At 43.5% G+C, this 19762-nt stretch overlaps 1 protein-coding gene across 4 annotated transcripts in view; it reads right to left on the reverse strand.

The window, feature by feature from the left end:
* The window catches only part of DOP1A (DOP1 leucine zipper like protein A), a 76899-nt gene that overhangs the window by 26055 nt on the left and 31082 nt on the right, over window positions 1-19762 (reverse strand). For 3 of the 4 annotated variants that reach the window (XM_072142036.1, XM_072142034.1, XM_072142035.1), the window contains exons 10-17: window positions 16625-16745; window positions 14199-14318; window positions 13663-13777; window positions 11411-11440; window positions 9019-9252; window positions 7352-7955; window positions 1158-1432; window positions 890-1042 (exon numbers count right to left, since the gene is read on the reverse strand). In XM_072142036.1, coding sequence (XP_071998137.1) covers window positions 890-1042; window positions 1158-1432; window positions 7352-7955; window positions 9019-9252; window positions 11411-11440; window positions 13663-13777; window positions 14199-14318; window positions 16625-16745 — 1652 coding nt within the window. The remainder of the gene's footprint in view (window positions 1-889; window positions 1043-1157; window positions 1433-7351; window positions 7956-9018; window positions 9253-11410; window positions 11441-13662; window positions 13778-14198; window positions 14319-16624; window positions 16746-19762) is intronic. The other variant, XM_072142037.1, reaches the window with a different exon arrangement.

Consider the following 19762-nt stretch of genomic DNA (forward strand, 5'->3'; position numbering starts at 1 on the left):
CGTTTATCGTGGGGGTTCAATAATGATTTACTTTTATTCTACGGGTTGTTACGGACGCGGTGATACTATATATGTGGGGTTTGTGTTATGATTTAGACTTTTTTTGAGTTATATGTCTCTTTATATGTTTTGGGAGTTTGGGGCATTTTTAGTGATTTATGACTTTATTTTTTTATTGAATAACTTTTTTTTTTTACTTTTTCACTTTTATACCATGGGACATGAACAAGCAATCTTCTGATTGCTTCTTCATGATAATATTCTGCAATACTGATGTATTGCAGAGTATTATCAGTGTCAGCCTATACACTTGCATAGGCTGGCACTTTGCCAGTAAGATGACGTCACAGACGCCATCTTACCGGCAATTCTTGCAAGTAACTCTGGGGTCCAGATCGGACCCCAGAGTTGCTATAGCAACGATCGGCGCCCCCCGAGAACGGTTCGGGGGGGGCGATCGTGGGGGAGAGACCCCCCAGATGCAGGTTAGATGCCGCGGTCGCGCTGACCGCGGCATTTAACGGGTTAAGCACCCGCGATCGGAGACAACTCCGATCGCGGGTGTTACACTGGGGTGCCGGCTATTATTTACAGCCGGCACCCCGTGTTTCCCGATGCCGGTTCGGCTCTGATCCAGAGCCGAGCCGGCATAGGCGCCGTGGCGGATATATCCGCCACTGAGCGCTAAGTCACTGCGCTCCGTGGCGGATATATCCGCCACGGAGCGTGAAGGGGTTAAACTCTTCATAACATTGTTGTTTTCACAAATTATATGTTTAATCTTTTCCTATTAATCTATAAATCATACTGCTCAGGTCCCCTGGCTCTATAACATGTGGCTGGAGATTAGACAGCGGTTTCATGGTGACAGGATATGTGAAATATCTACCTTATCCTTGTGTGTCAGCTGCTGGCTGATGACATCTTCACAGATGCTAGAAGATGGGACCAGGTTGTGCAGTTGATAGAAGAGTTCTACGCTTCGTTGATGGTGTTGTGGGGTCCGGTCACCCATTTGATGCCACAGTGTAATAGCCACGTTCTGGGAAAAGTCCAGAATACAATGTGGATGATCTTAGGTTTGTGATTAGAAAACATCAGTGATCCAATATGAAACTTCACCGACAATAATAAACCAATACATACGTGCAACTTACCATAAAGAAATCGGTCTTCTCAGCCATGTACCTCAAATTACCCTCAGTGAGGGGAGGTCGGATAACAACAGACACTCTGCCTTGGTTTGGGCTCAAGGGCTGAGAAGCTTCTAGGCTATTAGCATTTTCCCCTGTTACAACAGCCACAGACTGTGTCAAGCCGACCAGGTCCATGACAAGAGATATAGCCACACTCTGTATACTGAAGTCCACCGCTGCACTGCAAGCGTTCATGAGGGTCTGGAGCCACACTGGTGGTTGTACCTTCTCATGATCTAAGGAGAATTGGATTAAAGTACACCATTCTATAACAGAGAATTCAGTTTATTTAGTAAAAGCAAACAGTATATGACGCCTTAAATGTCTAGTTCCTGAGTTTCATATGACACTCATTCTGCTGCTATTTAGATGCCCGCCTTCACTCCTGCAGGGTAGAGCAACATCTACCCAATGTAGACTCTTAACTCCTACAGGCAATCGGATAATGCGGAAACTTTATTCAGGAGGGGTGCTATTGCCGCGGGGCTGCCCACAGCGATTGCCGCGGGGCTGCCCACAGCGATTGCCGCGGGGCTGCCCACAGCGATTGCCGCGGGGCTGCCCACAGCGATTGCCGCGGGGCTGCCCACAGCGATTGCCGCGGGGCTGCCCACAGCGATTGCCGCGGGGCTGCCCACAGCGATTGCCGCGGGGCTGCCCACAGCGATTGCCGCGGGGCTGCCCACAGCGATTGCCGCGGGGCTGCCCACAGCGATTGCCGCGGGGCTGCCCACAGCGATTGCCGCGGGGCTGCCCACAGCGATTGCCGCGGGGCTGCCCACAGCGATTGCCGCGGGGCTGCCCACAGCCTTGTGATTTTACTCAGTTTTATTGCGGTTTTAACTACCATCAGTCAGTGATGGTCAGTGTAGAATTCCAAGAGGGTAGGTGGGGACTCTCTAAGCAGGCACATTCTGATGCCTCTAGTGCTGGGAGATCCTGTGTGCTGACAATGTGCCTAGATTATGAGGGTATAGGTTCACATACATTTTCATTTAGCCTCTGAACATTCTACTAGTATCTGACACATAGAAAGAGATAAATGAACACTCAGCTCTGCTAACTCACCTATTGCACACACAGAGTCAGCTCTGCTTTAAGCCTCCCTACCGCATATCTGTAGCTTGTCTGTAGCTTGTAGAATAAGACTCTGTATGCTGCTTTCTGGCAGGAAGTGCCTGTGTCTGAGCTGGTCTTGTAATGCAGGGGGGAGGGGCAAAAGGCAGAGAGCACCACATTGTGCAGACAAGAGAAGTTATTCACAGTCAGGAGTTTACGGTCAACCATATTGTAAACACCAGGACTGATAGAGACAGGTTGGAATTATATATGTGAAATGCTGTCAGGGGCGGACTGGCCATTGTACCCACCGGGAATTTTCCCGGTGGGCCGGTCGGTCCTGGGCCGGTTGGGGCCGGTCCGCACTCGCTAAAACTTTTCACATAATCCATAGTACCTGCATCGTACGATCGTACGATGCAGTTACTATTGATTAGTACACAGACGCAGCGCAGCACCGCTGCTTCTGCGTCTGTGTATAAACCCAGCTACACAGGTCGCGCAATCGACGTAATTGCGCGACCTGTGTAGCGTGGAGGAGGCTGGCACTTACCATGTCAGCTGTCGCCTGCCTCCGTGTAGCTCCGCGGCTTGGTGTGGAGGCGCGGAGCAGTGACGTCACTATCCCGCGCCTCTACACCAAGCCACCGAAGACCGAGGAAGACGGGAAGAAACTGCACCAAAGGGGTGAGTATGATGTTTTTTTTTTTTTAAATTACAGAACCGGGGGCATTAATTATATGTCTGGGAGGGGGGGCTGCATTATTCTATATTTGGGATAAATTATATGTCTGGGGGGGTATTATTGTATATATGGGGCGGGCTGTGGGCATAAATTATATGTTTGGGGGGGTATTATTGTATATATAGGGCTGGCAGTGGGCATAAATTATATGTCTGAGGGGGATTATTGTATATATGGGGCTGGCAGTGGGCATAAATTATATGTTTGGGGGGGTATTATTGTATATATGGGGCTGGCAGTGGGCATAAATTATATGTCTGGGGTGGGGGGTATTATTGTATATATGGGGCTGGCAGTGGTCCTGGGCCGGTTGGGGCCGGTCCGCACTCGCTAAAACTTTTCACATAATCCATAGTACCTGCATCGTACGATCGTACGATGCAGTTACTATTGATTAGTACACAGACGCAGCGCAGCACCGCTGCTTCTGCGTCTGTGTATAAACCCAGCTACACAGGTCGCGCAATCGACGTAATTGCGCGACCTGTGTAGCGTGGAGGAGGCTGGCACTTACCATGTCAGCTGTCGCCTGCCTCCGTGTAGCTCCGCGGCTTGGTGTGGAGGCGCGGAGCAGTGACGTCACTATCCCGCGCCTCTACACCAAGCCACCGAAGACCGAGGAAGACGGGAAGAAACTGCACCAAAGGGGTGAGTATGATGTTTTTTTTTTTTAAATTACAGAACCGGGGGGATTAATTATATGTCTGGGAGGGGGGGCTGCATTATTCTATATTTGGGAATGGCAGTGGGCATAAATTATATGTCGGGGGGGGATTATTATATATATGGGGCTGGCAGGGGGCATAAATTATATGTCTGGGGTGGGGGGATTATAGTATATATGGGGCTGGCATTGGGCATAAATAATATGTCTGGGGGGGTATTATTGTATATATGGGGCTGGCAGTGGGCATAAATTATATGTCTGGGGGGGTATTATTGTATATATGGGGCTGGCAGTGGGCATAAATTATATGTCTGGGGTGGGGGGTATTATTGTATATATGGGGTTGGCAGTGGGCATAAATTATATGTCTGGGGTGGGGGGTATTATTGTATATATGGGGTTGGCAGTGGGCATAAATTATATGTCTGGGGTGGGGGGTATTATTGTATATATGGGGCTGGCAGTGGGCATAAATTATATGTCTGGGGTGGGGGGGATTATTGTATATTTGGGGCTGGCAGTGGGCATAAATTATATGTCTGGGGGGGTATTATTGTATATATGGGGCGGGCTGTGGGCATAAATTATATGTTTGGGGGGGTATTATTGTATATATAGGGCTGGCAGTGGGCATAAATTATATGTCTGAGGGGGATTATTGTATATATGGGGCGGGCTGTGGGCATAAATTATATGTTTGGGGGGGTATTATTGTATATATGGGGCTGGCAGTGGGCATAAATTATATGTCTGGGGTGGGGGGTATTATTGTATATATGGGGCTGGCAGTGGGCATAAATAATATGTCTGGGGGGGGTATTATTGTATATATGGGGCTGGCAGTGGGCATAAATTATATGCCTGGGGGGGATTATTGTATATATGGGGCTGGCAGTGTGTATTAATTATATGTCTGGAGCGGGGGGGGGGGGGCATTATTCTATATCTAGGGCTGGCAGGGGGGCATTAATTATATGTCTGGGGCGGGGGGAATTATATGTCTGGGGCTGACAGGGGGCATTAATTATATATCTGGGGCTGGCAGGGGGCATTAATTATATGTCTGGGGCTGACAGGGGGCATTAATTATATATCTGGGGCTGGCAGGGGGCATTAATTATATGTCTGGGGCGGGCAGGGGGCATTAGTTATATGTCTGGGGCGGGCTGGGGCCATTATTTTTATGCCTGGGTCATAGTAGGAGCTCTATCAATACTGGGTTGGGTCGGTGGTGGTGGTGGTGGGGGGGGGTTAAAGGAGAGAAGAAGAAATAAATTATCCCTCCCATTACAGTTACATTATGGGGCACTATTTGTGTGGTACTAATATTGTAGGGGGCTCTATTACAGTATTTGGGGCACAGTATTGGTGGTAGAAGAAGAAGGGACAGTTAAGGGACAATAGGAACGTGCAGAACATAAGACGTCTGTGTGGTAAACTCTGCAGGAAAGCTGTGTACCTGGAGGAAGAGACAAGGCGATGGTGGAACTAATGGAGAAGATGAGGAACGAGTACAATCCGGGGAGACGTCACCTGATGTCACTGGATGCAAAAGGTGAGGATCTCATGTGTTTTCTGTAGCTGTATATGATAAATTCTGATTTTTTTCATGTTCGCTTCTGTGTATATATGTAGTATTATAGTAGTTATATTCCTGTACATAGGGGGCAGTATTATAGTAGTTATATTCCTGTACATAGGGGGCAGTATTATAGTAGTTATATTCTTGTACATAGGGGGCAGTATTATAGTAGTTATATTCTTGTACATAGGGGGTAGTATTATAGGAGTTATATTCTTGTACATAGGGGGCAGTATTATAGGAGTTATATTCTTGTACATAGGGGGCAGTATTATAGTAGTTATATTCTTGTACATAGGGGGCAGTATTATAGTAGTTATATTCTTGTACATAGGGGGCAGTATTATAGTAGTTATATTCCTGTACATAGGAGAAGTATTAAAGGAGTTATATTCCTGTACATAGGGGGCAGTATTAAAGGAGTTATATTCCTGTACATAGGGGGCAGTATTATAGTAGTTATATTCCTGTACATAGGGGGCAGTATTTATAGTAGTTATATTCCTGTACATAGGGGGCAGTATTATAGTAGTTATATTCCTGTACATAGGGGGCAGTATTATAGTAGTTATATTCCTGTACATAGGGGGCAGTATTATAGTAGTTATATTCCTGTACATAGGGGGCAGTATTATAGTAGTTATATTCTTGTACATAGGGGCAGTATTATAGTAGTTATATTCCTGTACATAGGGGGCAGTATTATAGTAGTTATATTCTTGTACATAGGGGGCAGTATTATAGTAGTTATATTCCTGTACATAGGAGGCAGTATTATAGTAGTTGGCTTGTACATGGGAGAAGGTATTGTAGTAGTTTTATTTTGTATATAGAAGGCAGGATTGAATGTGTTATTCTAAATGTGTTATTGTAGCATTATTCCTGTACATAGGAGGCAGTATCAATATATTCTTTCTCTGAATTCTACATGTATGGCACAAGGGAAAGGTAATTAAGGCATAATTTACTGATCGACAGGTCACAATCCTTGCACATTCTATTCACTTACTAGCAAAAGATGTTCTTGTTTTGCATTAAGGCCATCTACCAACAATTTGTCTGTTATAACTCCACCCACATTATCTGACCACACCCACTTGTTTTGACTCCGCCCATAAGATGGGGCCACTTTTATATTTTTTTCCAGGGCCATTTTAAATTCCCAGTCCGCCCCTGAATGCTGTATATGTGTTAAAGATTGTGTTATTTTGTTATCCTGAGTATATTTATGAATCTTGTCTTCATAAAAATACCCCTTTAAGCACATCTCACCTTTTTAATCACTCCAAAAACGGGCTATTATAGTGCTATTGGCTATATAGTTTGTATTTCTGATGCATCAACAGGAAATTGCAGTATGTGCCAAAAATTTGGAAGTAAGCTTTAGGCTGGATTCACACGACCGGTGCCCGCCGTACCGTAGCACGGCGGGCACACGGCAGCGCGCGGGGAGAGGAGGAGGGGGAGAGCGCTGCTCACCCCCGCCCCTCTCCATAGGGATATATGGCGCACGGCGCCGTATGCCCTGAAAAAATAGGACATGTCCTATTTTTTCACGGGGCACGGAGCAGTACGGTGCCGCACGTGTGCTGCACCGTACCGCTCCCGTAGGGCGCCGTGCGCCCATTGCCGTCTATGGGGGACGTATATCGGCCGTATATACGTCGGCCGTATATACGCCCCCCTTGCGGTAGTGTGAATGCAGCCTTAGAGTAAGACTGCTGTGTCTTCGGGGCCAATATATTTACAAAATATACTGTAGTATTAGCACTGCAGGCTTATCCAGGTAATGTATCATGGTTATAATCTCTAGAATTTCCTTATGCTACAAAAGTAACTAAAGAAAATAGGTATTTAATGTGGTTGGTCACTAATAAGAAATTAAGTAGGGTTAGTGACAGGGTCACCTACTTTATGGTTAAGTGACCCAAATGACCTGTGGGTGCTACGGACTAAAGAGAAAGGTTAGTACAATATGGGTGACTCTACTAGGGTATTTCACTAGGGTCTATCAGAGTCCGGCATCAATACGAGTTAAAAATCAGCTTTTTTTGAAGAACCCAATGACATATGAAGCAGAAACCAGCCATAACAACACTTACCACCTTCTCCTTTATCTGAATGAATGTCTGCAGGGTGACTGCCTTCAGCAATGTACACAGGAAAGCTGGAACATTCAAGGAATAGCTGGCACGCAGCGATGAAGGCTGGACGGTATTCTCTTGGAGAAATAGCTTTGTTAGTTTTCTTCTCTTTACCATTTTCTGTAGTTGTCTCCCATTTAGTGTTCTCTGGTTGCTCTTCAAGGGGTTGCTCTACTGGGAGAGTCTTAGCAGCAGTAGTTCTTGGGAGTATGTACAGAGTAATAAGCCGGGTAAGGAACTGTTGGAAATACTCCAGGCAGCATTGCATTGCTGTTTTTTGGGTCGCCTTTATACTTCGTGTCTCTTTTGGACTCCTAAAAGAATGTTGTACAATGGTTTCTTCAGACCCAACAGTGGATGCAGTTTCGGTTTCCGATGAAGAGCTACCCAAGGGCAGACCTGCTGTACTTTGTCTATCACTCAGAGCCTTATCAATGTCATCTGCTTTGTCTTCCTGATATTGTACAAACTCTGTGAATCCACTTTCTGAAGATCGACTACTGGGAGGGTTTTCACCATCTTCAAACACATCACCTGGATTTTCAGCAGAAACTGGAGATAACTGGGATGGAAATGAATGGGAATCAGTAAATACTTTCCTCTAAAGATCTATCTAATACATAGTTTACAAAAACAAGTGATCTTGTGAAATACATAGAGAGTTACCATTCATGGCTGAGGTGGGAATAGCCCTGTTCCTCCCTCCCCGGGATTGCAAGGAGTTATGGAAACAGCTGAACAAGGCAGCGCTAGGCCATTCCTGTAACTGATAAATAGGAGTCTTGGAAACAGCATAGGACACTGAGCTCCTGAATGTATGAAAACATTCTAGCTTTGTTAGGCCTTAAGCATGCAGCCATGTGTGCATGAGGGCTAAATGCAGGCCACAAACAACAGCGAGTGTGCCGTGTTTGTGGTCCATTTGGCATAGGCTGCACTCACAATGGGCTTTTCATGAATGGGGGGCATTTCATGAATGGGGGGGTCTGGTGGGCATCTCATGAATGGGGGGGTCTGGTGGGCATCTCATTAATGAGGGGTCTGGTTGGCATCTCATTAATGGGGGGTCTGGTGGGCATCTCATTAATGGGGGGTCTGGTGGGCATCTCATTAGTTGGGGGACTGCCAAGCATGTCATTATTTTTTTTGGGGGGGGGCTGCTAAGCATGTCATTATTTGGGGGGGGGGGGCTGCTAAGCATGTCATTATTTGGGGGGGGGCTGCTGGCGGGCAATACTGCTTATGGTCCCTTTTTTTGTGGTGCAATCTTGTGGGGACCCAGAGCCCATTGCCATGGGAGCTTAGCCTGCCAGTATGCGAGTCTGTGCTCTGTTCACGGCAGTAATTCCAGGAAAGATAAGGGAAGCAGGACAGGAGTAGGCTCCCACTGGTCATATATTACCAACCTTATTCAAGGATGGGCGATTAATATATCCAACATGGAAAACCCATTTAATTGCACAACACTTCCTTTAACCCCTGTTTTGCTCTTAAATTGTATCACAACACAGGCTATGGAAGCACCATATAAAAATAAAACTAATTACAAACTCTGACAAGAAATTGAAGAAACAAACAACACCTCAAAAGTGAAGCAATGTACTCTACGCTCTGATTAGCCTCACCTTCCGATCCTCCTGGTCTTTAAAAGAGCCATTTTGTCCAGTAGGAAGCTGGAATGTGCCTCCGGTGCCTGCAGAAAGCAGAGGAGGTTGCACTTTGCTCAGGATTTTTGAGCAGAGCCTTAGGGAATCAGTCAGTTCTCTGAGGTCCAGTGCTTGGAGGTGGCTGGTTAGGGCAGAAATCATTCTGAGTAGAAGCTGAGGCAGATGTTCAGTCTGTATTTCAATGTACGTTTCCTGTGCAAAAAGATGGGACAAATGGTACAAAATTGGGGTTTTACGAAAGAGAATACTATCGGGGAGATGCATCAAACTACAAGAGCGGAGAAGTTGCACATAGTAACCAGTCGGGCTATTTACAATGCCAAAAAACAACTAGAGATTTTGATACTGATGAACTATTACAAGGATAGTCAACAAGGTCAGGTCATTTGGGAAAGAGAAACTCCTTAGTCTGCTACTGATGGAATAGAATATAAATGGCCACATTTATTTTATTAATGTACAAGTAATGAAAATGAAATATCATGGTTTTTTTTGTTCTCCATTTAGCTGCAAATTTCCAATATGCGACCAGGAACATGTGAGAACATGGGAGAACATGCCTATCCTTCAATCAAAGCATAAAAGCTGATCTGTGGCGCTATACAGCCGAGAAACTAGCCGGTTTCTCAACTGCTCAGAATGGCTGATCTTTGGGGGAGCTTAGTGTCGACTCCTCAGAAAATATCGCATGGATCCCTGACCTTTTCTACACATACCCTCTGCACCTAGGTTCTGTTTTGCCCTATCCCGGCTGTGCCAAAAGCCCTGAGGGGCCTGTAAATAGTTTGTTTTTTTCTGTATGCCCCTTATTTCTCACTGGGCACTATTATTTCACATCGGCCTATAGTTCTTTGAGTTTCTAGTGCTGGTTGTTCTTTTTATTCTGCTATTTTTACTTATATTTTGTCATCTGCTATGTACATTAGCTGCTCACACACATTGACACATTGGGGCTCATTTACCAAGGGCCCTGCGGACCACACTTTCGTCGGACATCCCGACAATTTCCGTTTTGTGCCGCACGGACAGGGATGTAAAAGGGGTTTTTGGTGCACGCCAACGGATTTCGGTGCAATCGCGCCGGCTTTCATGTGACACAAAACAGGGGGCGGGCCGTTTGACTTCAATATTGTGTTGCAAGCCAAGCACTTACATGCACCAGGAAGAAGGTGGTGAACTCCGGCGTACCTGATCGGGGAAGCGGCACATGCAGGATATCGGGCGCACGATCTTCATGAATCGCGGCAGAATGTATCCTCGTTGGACAGTCCGGATCGGGGATCACGCAGGGACCAGGTAAGTAAATGTGCCCCATTTAGTATTGCTTCACTGCATGTGTCTATTCTTAATTCAATAAACTCAACCTCAAGTCTTTTGTAGCCTCTAACAGGTTTTCCTTCAGGCTCACTGTGTATTTAGCCCCATCCATCTTCCCTATTAACTCAGTCCCTGCTGAAGTAACCCCACATCATGATGCTGCCACCACTATGCCACTACTCATGTTGGGGATGGTGTATTCATGGACATGTGCAAGTTTGGCTTTCCTCCACACACAACGTTTGGAGTTTCAGCTGAAAAAACTAAAATGTTGGTCTTGTCTGAACAGAGCATCTTCTTCCATAGCTTGCAAGCTGCAAACGAGTATTCTTGTGGCTTGCTTTCAAAAAATGGATTTCGTCTGGCCACTCTTCAATAAACGCCAGATCTGTGTAGTACAGTACTGTATAGGACTTCCAGTTGTACTGTGAACAGATGCTCCCACTTGAGTTGTGCATCTATAAACCTCCAGAGTGACCTGGGCTTCTTGTCTGCGTCAGTTTAAGTGGATGCCCATGTCCTGGTAGGTTAGCAATTGTGTTACACTCCTTCCATTTTCAGAGGATGGACTGGACAGCACTCTGGGAGATGCTCACAGTTTAGTTTACTTTGTTTCTTTTTTTTAAAACCCAAGCCCGCAATACATTGCCACAACTTTTTGTCTCATGTGTGTGTTCTTTTGTATTTTTATGAAGCTCTAAATTTGCTAACAAGCCTTCACAGACCAGCTTTACTTGTGTTAACTGTGTTATTACTAATTAGCATTACTTCTAAAGTCATTTGGTCATAATAGATTCTATTTAGGAGTACAAGGAGCTGGATAGACATGCACGTCATAAAATATGCGCCCTCAATTCTTTCGTTTCATACGACAATGTTATTTCACTGTAATGACCTCACTTTATGTGTATATGTTATAATCCGTAAAGCACTACTGAATTTGATGGCACTATATAAAGATTATTATTAAGGTAGAAAGCATAATTTATTCTAGAACAGGGAAAAAAAATTAAAAACAGGCGTCATACAGTACCTGACATATCACTCTCATACTTCTAGTAGGCTTGTGAAAGTAAAGCAAAAGATAAAAGTAAAGAATGGAAAAAGCAGGTTGAGAAGTTAATGCAGATCACACAGAAAAGATTACACAAATATTAACAATAATGAACTTCTAGAAGGGAAACATTATCTACCTTCAAGGTTTGTAACAGAATCTGCTGGCAATGGGCGAGGTTGGGGGTTAAAAGGTTAATGCTACATGTAATGTTTGCCAAATGTTTTACAATGTCAAATGCTTTTTATCATGAACAGACCTGCATCCCTTTCAAACAGGCCTTTGGTTTGCAACATTCATGCCAATTGTTGCAAAGTAGTGTTTTATTTACCTCAAGGAATTCTACTACCAGGATGAAGGATTGTAAACCAAGCACACTGACATACTAGTGTAGAAGAGAAGAGCCTGCTATAGGGGACACACACAAGTATGTCAGTGTGCTTGGTTTGGAATCCTTCCCCTGGTGGTAGATGTCCTTTAAATTATGTTAAAGCATTACTGTAAAGTTATTGACAAAAATATTTTTAGAAATTCTGGGGAGAGCCTGTATCATTCTATTTCCTATCTTGGGCTAATAGATACATATCTATTTCTAAACCACTCTCAGCTTTTTCTGAAGTGGACAGGACTTCCTGGCTGTGACCTCAGCTATGGGCAATGATGCCAACAGCACCGAGGGCATTCATGTGAACATGCAAAAACAGTTCAACCAATCAGGTTACAGTATCAGTGTTTATGCTTGTACTGAGCTCTAATGCAGAGCAAGGCAGAGGAGACACAGATCACTGGAACTCTGCTTCATACAGTCTTCTACTACATCACAAAGAGAGAGATATATTAATTGCGTTCACATAAAAAACGCACCAGTAATACGTGCGTTTTCAAAGGCATTAGAACAGCTGAGAAGAGGAGATATGCCTCTTAAAATAGCATTTGAAAAATGCTTGTGTTAATGCAATGATAACACATTTATTCATCGTAACATATATAGTGTTAACACATGTGAACGTAATGCTAACATTGCGTTAATGCATGCATATGCCATTCATTAGAACTGATGGGGAGCCGGTGCTTTGTCTATAGTTATACATACACATTTCTACTACAGGCAGTCCCCGGGTTACGTACAAGATAGGGTCTGTAGGTTTGTTCTTAAAGGGGTATTCCAGGAATAAGCATAATTCATATGCAAATGGCTACTCAAAATATAAGCCAATGTGTAATTAGTTGTTATTTAAAATTTTGCGCCCCTTAGGAGAAAATGCTGTTGGCATACAGTGTGATGGAGAATTAATATGCTACTGGCCCTTTAATCAGTCCGTTAATTTCCTCCGCGCGGTCCGTGGCAGAGCAGACACAGGAAAGAAGATGGCCGCTGGTCACATGTCCACATCACATGTCCTGCACCTGCCTGGGCAGGTCATGTGAGCACCACTAGGTTTGGCTGTAGTTGGTTGGTTGAAGTGCATCCAGTATGGCCAGTGTTGCGGTGATGGCAGTTACACATCATTACTATGGTAGCAGAGCAAGAAAGTCTGTTATATCACTAGTGGGAGCAGAGCATAAGAGGGAGGAGGAGTTACTGGGAACTAAAGGATCATGGAACTTGTAGTTTCCAGTGGCGGCCATCTTAGTGATAACTCCACCTACTTTAGAGAGGTATTTTGTGAATCATAAATTTAAACTATTTAAGCCCCATTTTGTGACTAATGAAATTGAGTATTGTTGTATTCATTTATTTATATCATCATGGGTTTTTTTGTCAGACGTTCATATTCCCGGAATACCCCTTTAAGTTGAATTTGTATGCAAGTGGATTTTAAAAATGTTGGGTTGTCATAAGAACCAGGATTACCAATAAATCTTAACTACATACACATTTAATAACTGTTATAGCTGTTTATTGTAGCCTAGGACTAAGTGCAGTGAATTACCAATATCTAGAGGTCCGTTTGTAACTAGGGGTCGTCTGTACCTCAGCTACATACCATTACTGGTATGTAATTGGATGATCTGAAGCATGTGATCAGTCACATGCTTATGACATCACGGCAGGTCCTGGAGCTGCCGGGAACTTTTACTGATAAGGAGCGTGCATGTTCTACTGTCCCCTCCTGACCAAGCCAGATAGCCATCGGCACCTCAAGTAAAATGGTCTTTAGACTTCTATAAAGGTTAACAAAACTTCTAAAAATAGTTAAATTTGACCTCAACGTCAAATAAATTCTTACCAGGGACACTATGTCTAGCAAGAAATCCACCAACAAACAGAAATTAATAAGTGGCAGCTCAGACTGACTGCTACGGTCACCGGATGAAGGCTGAAGTCTGGTATGTAGTGTCCTCCTACAAGAAACAAAATATCATTTCAACACAAACATCCGTCTGTATTAATCCATCCACACACTCCTAGGATATGATGACATATATCACTTATACATGTGCATGTTCTGCTGTACCGTGTACAATAAAAAGACAGAATACTTAAAATGTATGTACACAGCCATGCACTGACCTTCTATAAAACAATAAATGCACCAAAAAATAAAATAATAATGTGAACTAACAAAAGTTTGTCTCGGTCATAGCTGAATAGGAGATTTGTTACTGCTGTGTTAACAAATGCTTACTTGCCTAAAGGACCAAAACCACCAAAGCAAAGCAGTAATAAGTCACTGGTATATCATGGGCAATAGTTATAAAAAAAAAAAAAAAAAAAAAGCAAAATAAAGTAGCAGGTTTGTAGTATTAAAAGGCTTGTACTTGCCTGCAGCACTCTTCAAACCAACGTGCAATGTAATCCCACATATAATAAGGCTCGAAGGAGTTGAATAAAAGGTTGGCGGTTTTAATGAGCTCGGCCGTCCTCTTGTTTTCTCGCAATTTACTTGATAGAGATAAAAAGAAACATATTATTATTAAATATTATAAAAAGCTCATGTGCCCTATGCTTCCGTTGCAAAGGGTGGCACTCCAGGTCTGGAATGTGCCGAAACTAATCATTTCAATTACACTAAAGCTGATATGTCCCTATGGCAAAATGAAGCACTGCCCCAATTGGAGAAGTTAGAGGCAGTACAGGGATAGAAGTCGACAGGTGTCTGCCGATTATCAGATATATATATAAGAACTGGCCTCCTTCAGTGACCTGCAGGAAAAACGACCTAGACAGACATCGATTTTACTGGTACCTCCAACTGCGACATGTGCTATCAACACAATTTCCAAACGTAGCTCCTCCCATATCAAAGTACCACTTATAAGTATATATAAGACAAGGTCTGAGAGGATTGGTCTTGAAAGTCTACACGCACCTCATATGAAAGAGTTGAGCATTCCCCTTTAGGTGCACTAGGCAGGTGGAAGGAACTCACCATTACTCTTCAGGATGAAACGGATGAGGATATTCTATCTTCCCATTTTAGGATTTTTTAGGGTATGAACCCCCAATACGCCCACTATGAGGATGTAAAAATGTCCGGACAAGTTCAATTGTATATGGGTGGGGGTGTTGTCATTCTAACCGTCCCAATTAATCTCCTAGTAGAGACCGAGGCTCACTCTCTAAACTATTGCCACAGATGTCACGGAGACACACAGTGCTCACAAGTTCCTTTGGACCCAAGCTGGTATGATGGCCATAACTAGGGTATGGATCTTATCCGTCTGGGTAGTCTCCACATGTCTGCAAGATATTGTAACTTTACGAATAACCACAGAGTCTAGAATAGTTTATTAAATATGTTTACTTTATTTGTTGTAACTTCATACTTCTAATTAGCATAGGTTTCATTCTGCGCGGACTGCATGCTAGATTTACATGTATGTGGTGGGTATGGAAATGTGATCTATAACACTTAGTCATTCCGTATGTATCATTCTGTACATTTCACTGCACATTGTCCTCAATGTGATAATTAAAAATGAAAGAATTCAACAAACTTAAAAAAAAAAAGCTTAAAAAAATATTATATGATAGTAGGGTTGTGCGATTGTCACTATGAATAAATCTACATTTTTAAACAAAAAGACAATTCTCAATTTTAATCTCAATTCCACCATCTCTTTAGACCCCCCCCCCCACCTTCTGTGTTGCATCTTCTTACTTCTCTATAGTAAACGCCTTCCCCCCCACCACCTATTTCTCTATGTCAAATACTTTGTTACCCCCTACTTGTTTGTCTATACCCCTTATTTTTGTAAACAAATACAAGCAGATTCCAGGAGCTGGAAAGAGAAGCCCCCAGCTCTGATGATAGTTTAACCTCTGTTCAACCCCGGGACGGGGCTTAGATAATTTTTGAGATTTTTATGAAAAAAATGACATTTGATTAATGTAACAGCCGTAAAAATCCAAAATATACTCAGGAGAGGTCAGGCAGTAGGCAGCATGGTAAATATGAGACTTGTCCATGTAGAAGTCCTCACTAACCAGTAGATTTTAGTAGATTTATAGGTAGAAGTCCCTGGACATGGGGGACGTCAGAGCATAATAAAGCAAATCCAAGCTCACTCGGGAAGATTAACCTAAATGGGAACTACTAAAGTCAGTTTTGCCGAGTCTGCGATTCTTTAATTTGTGTAAAAACTATTAAACTTTACACAACATTTTATAAATTTGGTGCATTTTTAAGCCCAACACTGCTGTTACATTTTAAGGGATAAATAAAGGTTATGGGTCAGTGAGACTGAGAATAAGAGATTTTTGTAAAAAAGCGAGTTAATGGACAGGATTCCCCACTCCAGGTGGACGCATCTTAGCCCCCACCTTTGTGCTCCTGTACAGCTCCTCCCATCTGCTCCTTCTCAGTGGAAGAAGGGGGAGCACAAAGGTGGGGGCCAAGAGCTGAGCAGTCTGCAGCACAGTCAAGTCACATGTTTTTTTGAATCCAAACCATAGCCCAGCCCCTGGGACTACACAGAACATTCTGTCAGGGTTCAAGGTTATAAAAGTTATAACATACAATTATATTGTAATGGAAATGCTTAGAGAAAGCAGAAAGGCAGATTTGCACTGCAGGTGTGATGAGCTTCTGCAACCTGTCTTTAATGAAAATGAGGTCCCTGGTGAAAGGTTCCCTTTAAGGATAGCTAATCAATGTCAGGAACCTGGAAAACTCCTAAAACCTTATTTTGCATCTTTCGGGTGCCAGAATTATGCAGTACAGATTGATCCTGACAACTGTCCATTACCTGCTGAGCTGTGCAGGGTCCTTGCTGAAGGGGGCTTGTGTCTGAAGATCAAGCTCTGCTTTGCACTGTGTATATAGCGTTCTGAACACTTCAATTAACACGTCTTCTAGAATTGCAGGCCCTGGCACCAAAACAAGCGTACAACTGTAAACCAATGATACAATGCCAGGAACATGTACAGTACATCAGATGGAACAGCAAGAGAAATGCTGGAATACTTCAATAGAGGAAAATGTGTCATTAACAGATCAGACCTAATTAATTTTTCTTAATTTTTCCAGCAGGATCAGTTTTTTCTTACAGACAAAAATTTTGGCAACTAAAGATCTCATCTTAGAACATAATAACCATGGTGGGAAAGTGAAAGTAAGTCAGTACTTCAAAAAACAATTTTTTTGTATTGTATATTTTTTTTTTTACAGCATTTACCATTTAAATTACAAGAGGGCATAACATTATATAAAGTGTCAAGATTGCTGTGGGAATAGATCAAACACATGGTTTAAGACTTTATAAATGGGTCACATTTTAGGTCTATATACACTCAACGGCCACTTTATTAGGTACACCATGCTAGTAACGGGTTGGACCCCCTTTTGCCTTCAGAACTGCCTCAATTCTTTGTGGCATAGATTCAACAAGGTGCTGGAAGCATTCCTCAGAGATTTTGATCCATATTGACATGGTTCCACCACATCCCAAAGATGCTCTATTGGATTGAGATCTGGTGACTGTGGAGGCCATTTGAGTACAGTGAACTCATTGTCATGTTCAAGAAACCAGTCTGAGATGATTCCAGCTTTATGACATGGCGCATTATCCTGCTGAAAGTAGCCATCAGATGTTGGGTACATTGTGGTCATAAAGGGATGGACATGGTCAGCAACAATACTCAGGTAGGCTGTGGCGTTGCAACGATGCTCAATTGGTACAAAGGGGCCCAAAGAGTGCCAAGAAAATATTCCCCACACCATGACACCACCACCACCACCACCACCCTGAACCGTTGATACAAGGCAGGATGGATCCATGCTTTCATGTTGTTGATGCCAAATTCTGACCCTACCATCCGAATGTCGCAGCAGAAATCGAGACTCATCAGACCAGGCAACGTTTTTCCAATCTTTTACTGTCCAATTTCGATGAGCTTGTGCAAATTGTAGCCTCAGTTTCCTGTTCTTAGCTGAAAGGAGTGGCACCCGGTGTGGTCTTCTGCTGCTGTAGCCCATCTGCCTCAAAGTTCGACGTACTGTGCGTTCAGAGATGCTCTTCTGCCTACCTTGGTTGTAACGGGTGGCGATTTGTGTCACTGTTGCCTTTCTATCAGCTCAAACCAGTCTGCCCATTCTCCTCTGGCATCAACAAGGCATTTCCGCCCACAGAACTGCCGCTCACTGGATGTTTTTTCTTTTTTGGACCATTCTCTGTAAACCCTAGAGATGGTTGTGCGTGAAAATCCCAGTAGATCAGCAGTTTCTGAAATTCTCAGACCAGCCCTTCTGGCACCAACAACCATGCCACGTTCAAAGGCACTCAAATCACCTTTCCTCCCCATACTGATGCTCGGTTTGAACTGCAGTAGATTGTCTTGACCATGTCTACATGCCTAAATGCACCGAGTTGCAGCCATGTAATTGGCTGATTAGAAATTAAGTGTTAACGAGCAGTTGGACAGGTGTACCTAATAAAGTGGCCGGTGAGTGTATATTCTATAAGACACTATAGCAATATAACTCTGTGATCCTGGAGACAGGGAGAAGATAAAGAATGCCCCTCTTTCCTCTATAGATACACCCTGACCACCATTGACCAGTGCTTTGAGGGCTAAAATGCAGGGAAAGGAATTATTCCCAGTCCTGGATGTTAATTAAGAGGTTTGGCTGTCAGCAGTTGCACCTTCACAAATCAGCAATGACTTATATGTCCAGCACGTGCTGGACTTGTGGCCTACAGATGACATACTGCGTATACTCCAGTATAAGCTGACCTGAATACAAGCTGAGGTACCTAATTTTACCACAAAAAAACCCTGAAAACCTATTGACTCAAGTAGAAGTATATGGTGGGGAAGGCACCCCAGTGTATAGCCAGCCAGCCTATGCCCCCTGGTATATAGCCACCTATGCCCCCCACTATATAGCCGGCCCATCCCCCAGTACTCCATGCACTTAATTAATACTCAACTTTCAGACGTCCTGGCAGGTCACCCTCTCACTTTGGGAAGCGACAGATCCAGAGCTGACCGCGCACACACTATGATGTCAGCAGCACCTGACATCATAGTGTGTGCGCTTCCAGTGTGCTCAGATCTGTAGCTCCCGGAACCAAGAAGAGGACCTGTGAGGTAGTCAGAAAGGTGAGTATTAATGTAAGAAAGACAGAGGCATTCCAATAGGTCAGAAAACAATGCATCCTTTATTAAATATAGATAAACCACAAACCAAAAACTGATTAAAAACATTTGAAATGTGAATCAATGTCACTACTATACAACTCCCCAGGACAAAACTAAGCAAATGATAATGCTGGCTGCCCTGGTACTCCAGCTCCCCCTGTTAGCCAACAAGGTGTGCACCACAGTATGCCAATCTTTTTATGGCTGAAATGGAAGGTGCTTACTTATCCACATGCACCACAAAACCCATGATCTACATCCTTTATATCAATAATATTCTGATCATCTGGACTGAAACTGAAACTAAGCTAAGGAGATACACTTTCTGGATACCACCATACAGATTATAAGACAGCCAGTTTACCACAACAATATTCTATAAATAGAGAAATAACAGCTTCCACCCAAACATACCAGACAATCCATCATATACAGCCAGGCCATATGCTACAACCGAATATGTTCAGACAAGACAGACCTGAAACACCACCTTCTGGAACTCAGGTCTGAATTTCTCCAGTTGGGCTACAGACCAAAAGTGACTGATAACCAAATAGGTAAATCAGCAGCCATCAACAGAGATGATTTACTGAAATATAAGAAGACCTAACAGGAGGCCAGAGTACCCATAGTAGTCACAACTGGAGATCCTACGTCACATTGCCAAGGAACTCCAACCGATTCTGCATAAAGATACAAGACTAAAAAAGAAATATCCCTGGTCCATCCTCTCCTATCCTTCC

The sequence above is a fragment of the Engystomops pustulosus genome, chromosome 3 (genome assembly GCF_040894005.1).
Source record: "Engystomops pustulosus chromosome 3, aEngPut4.maternal, whole genome shotgun sequence".
Lineage (NCBI taxonomy): Eukaryota > Metazoa > Chordata > Amphibia > Anura > Leptodactylidae > Engystomops > Engystomops pustulosus.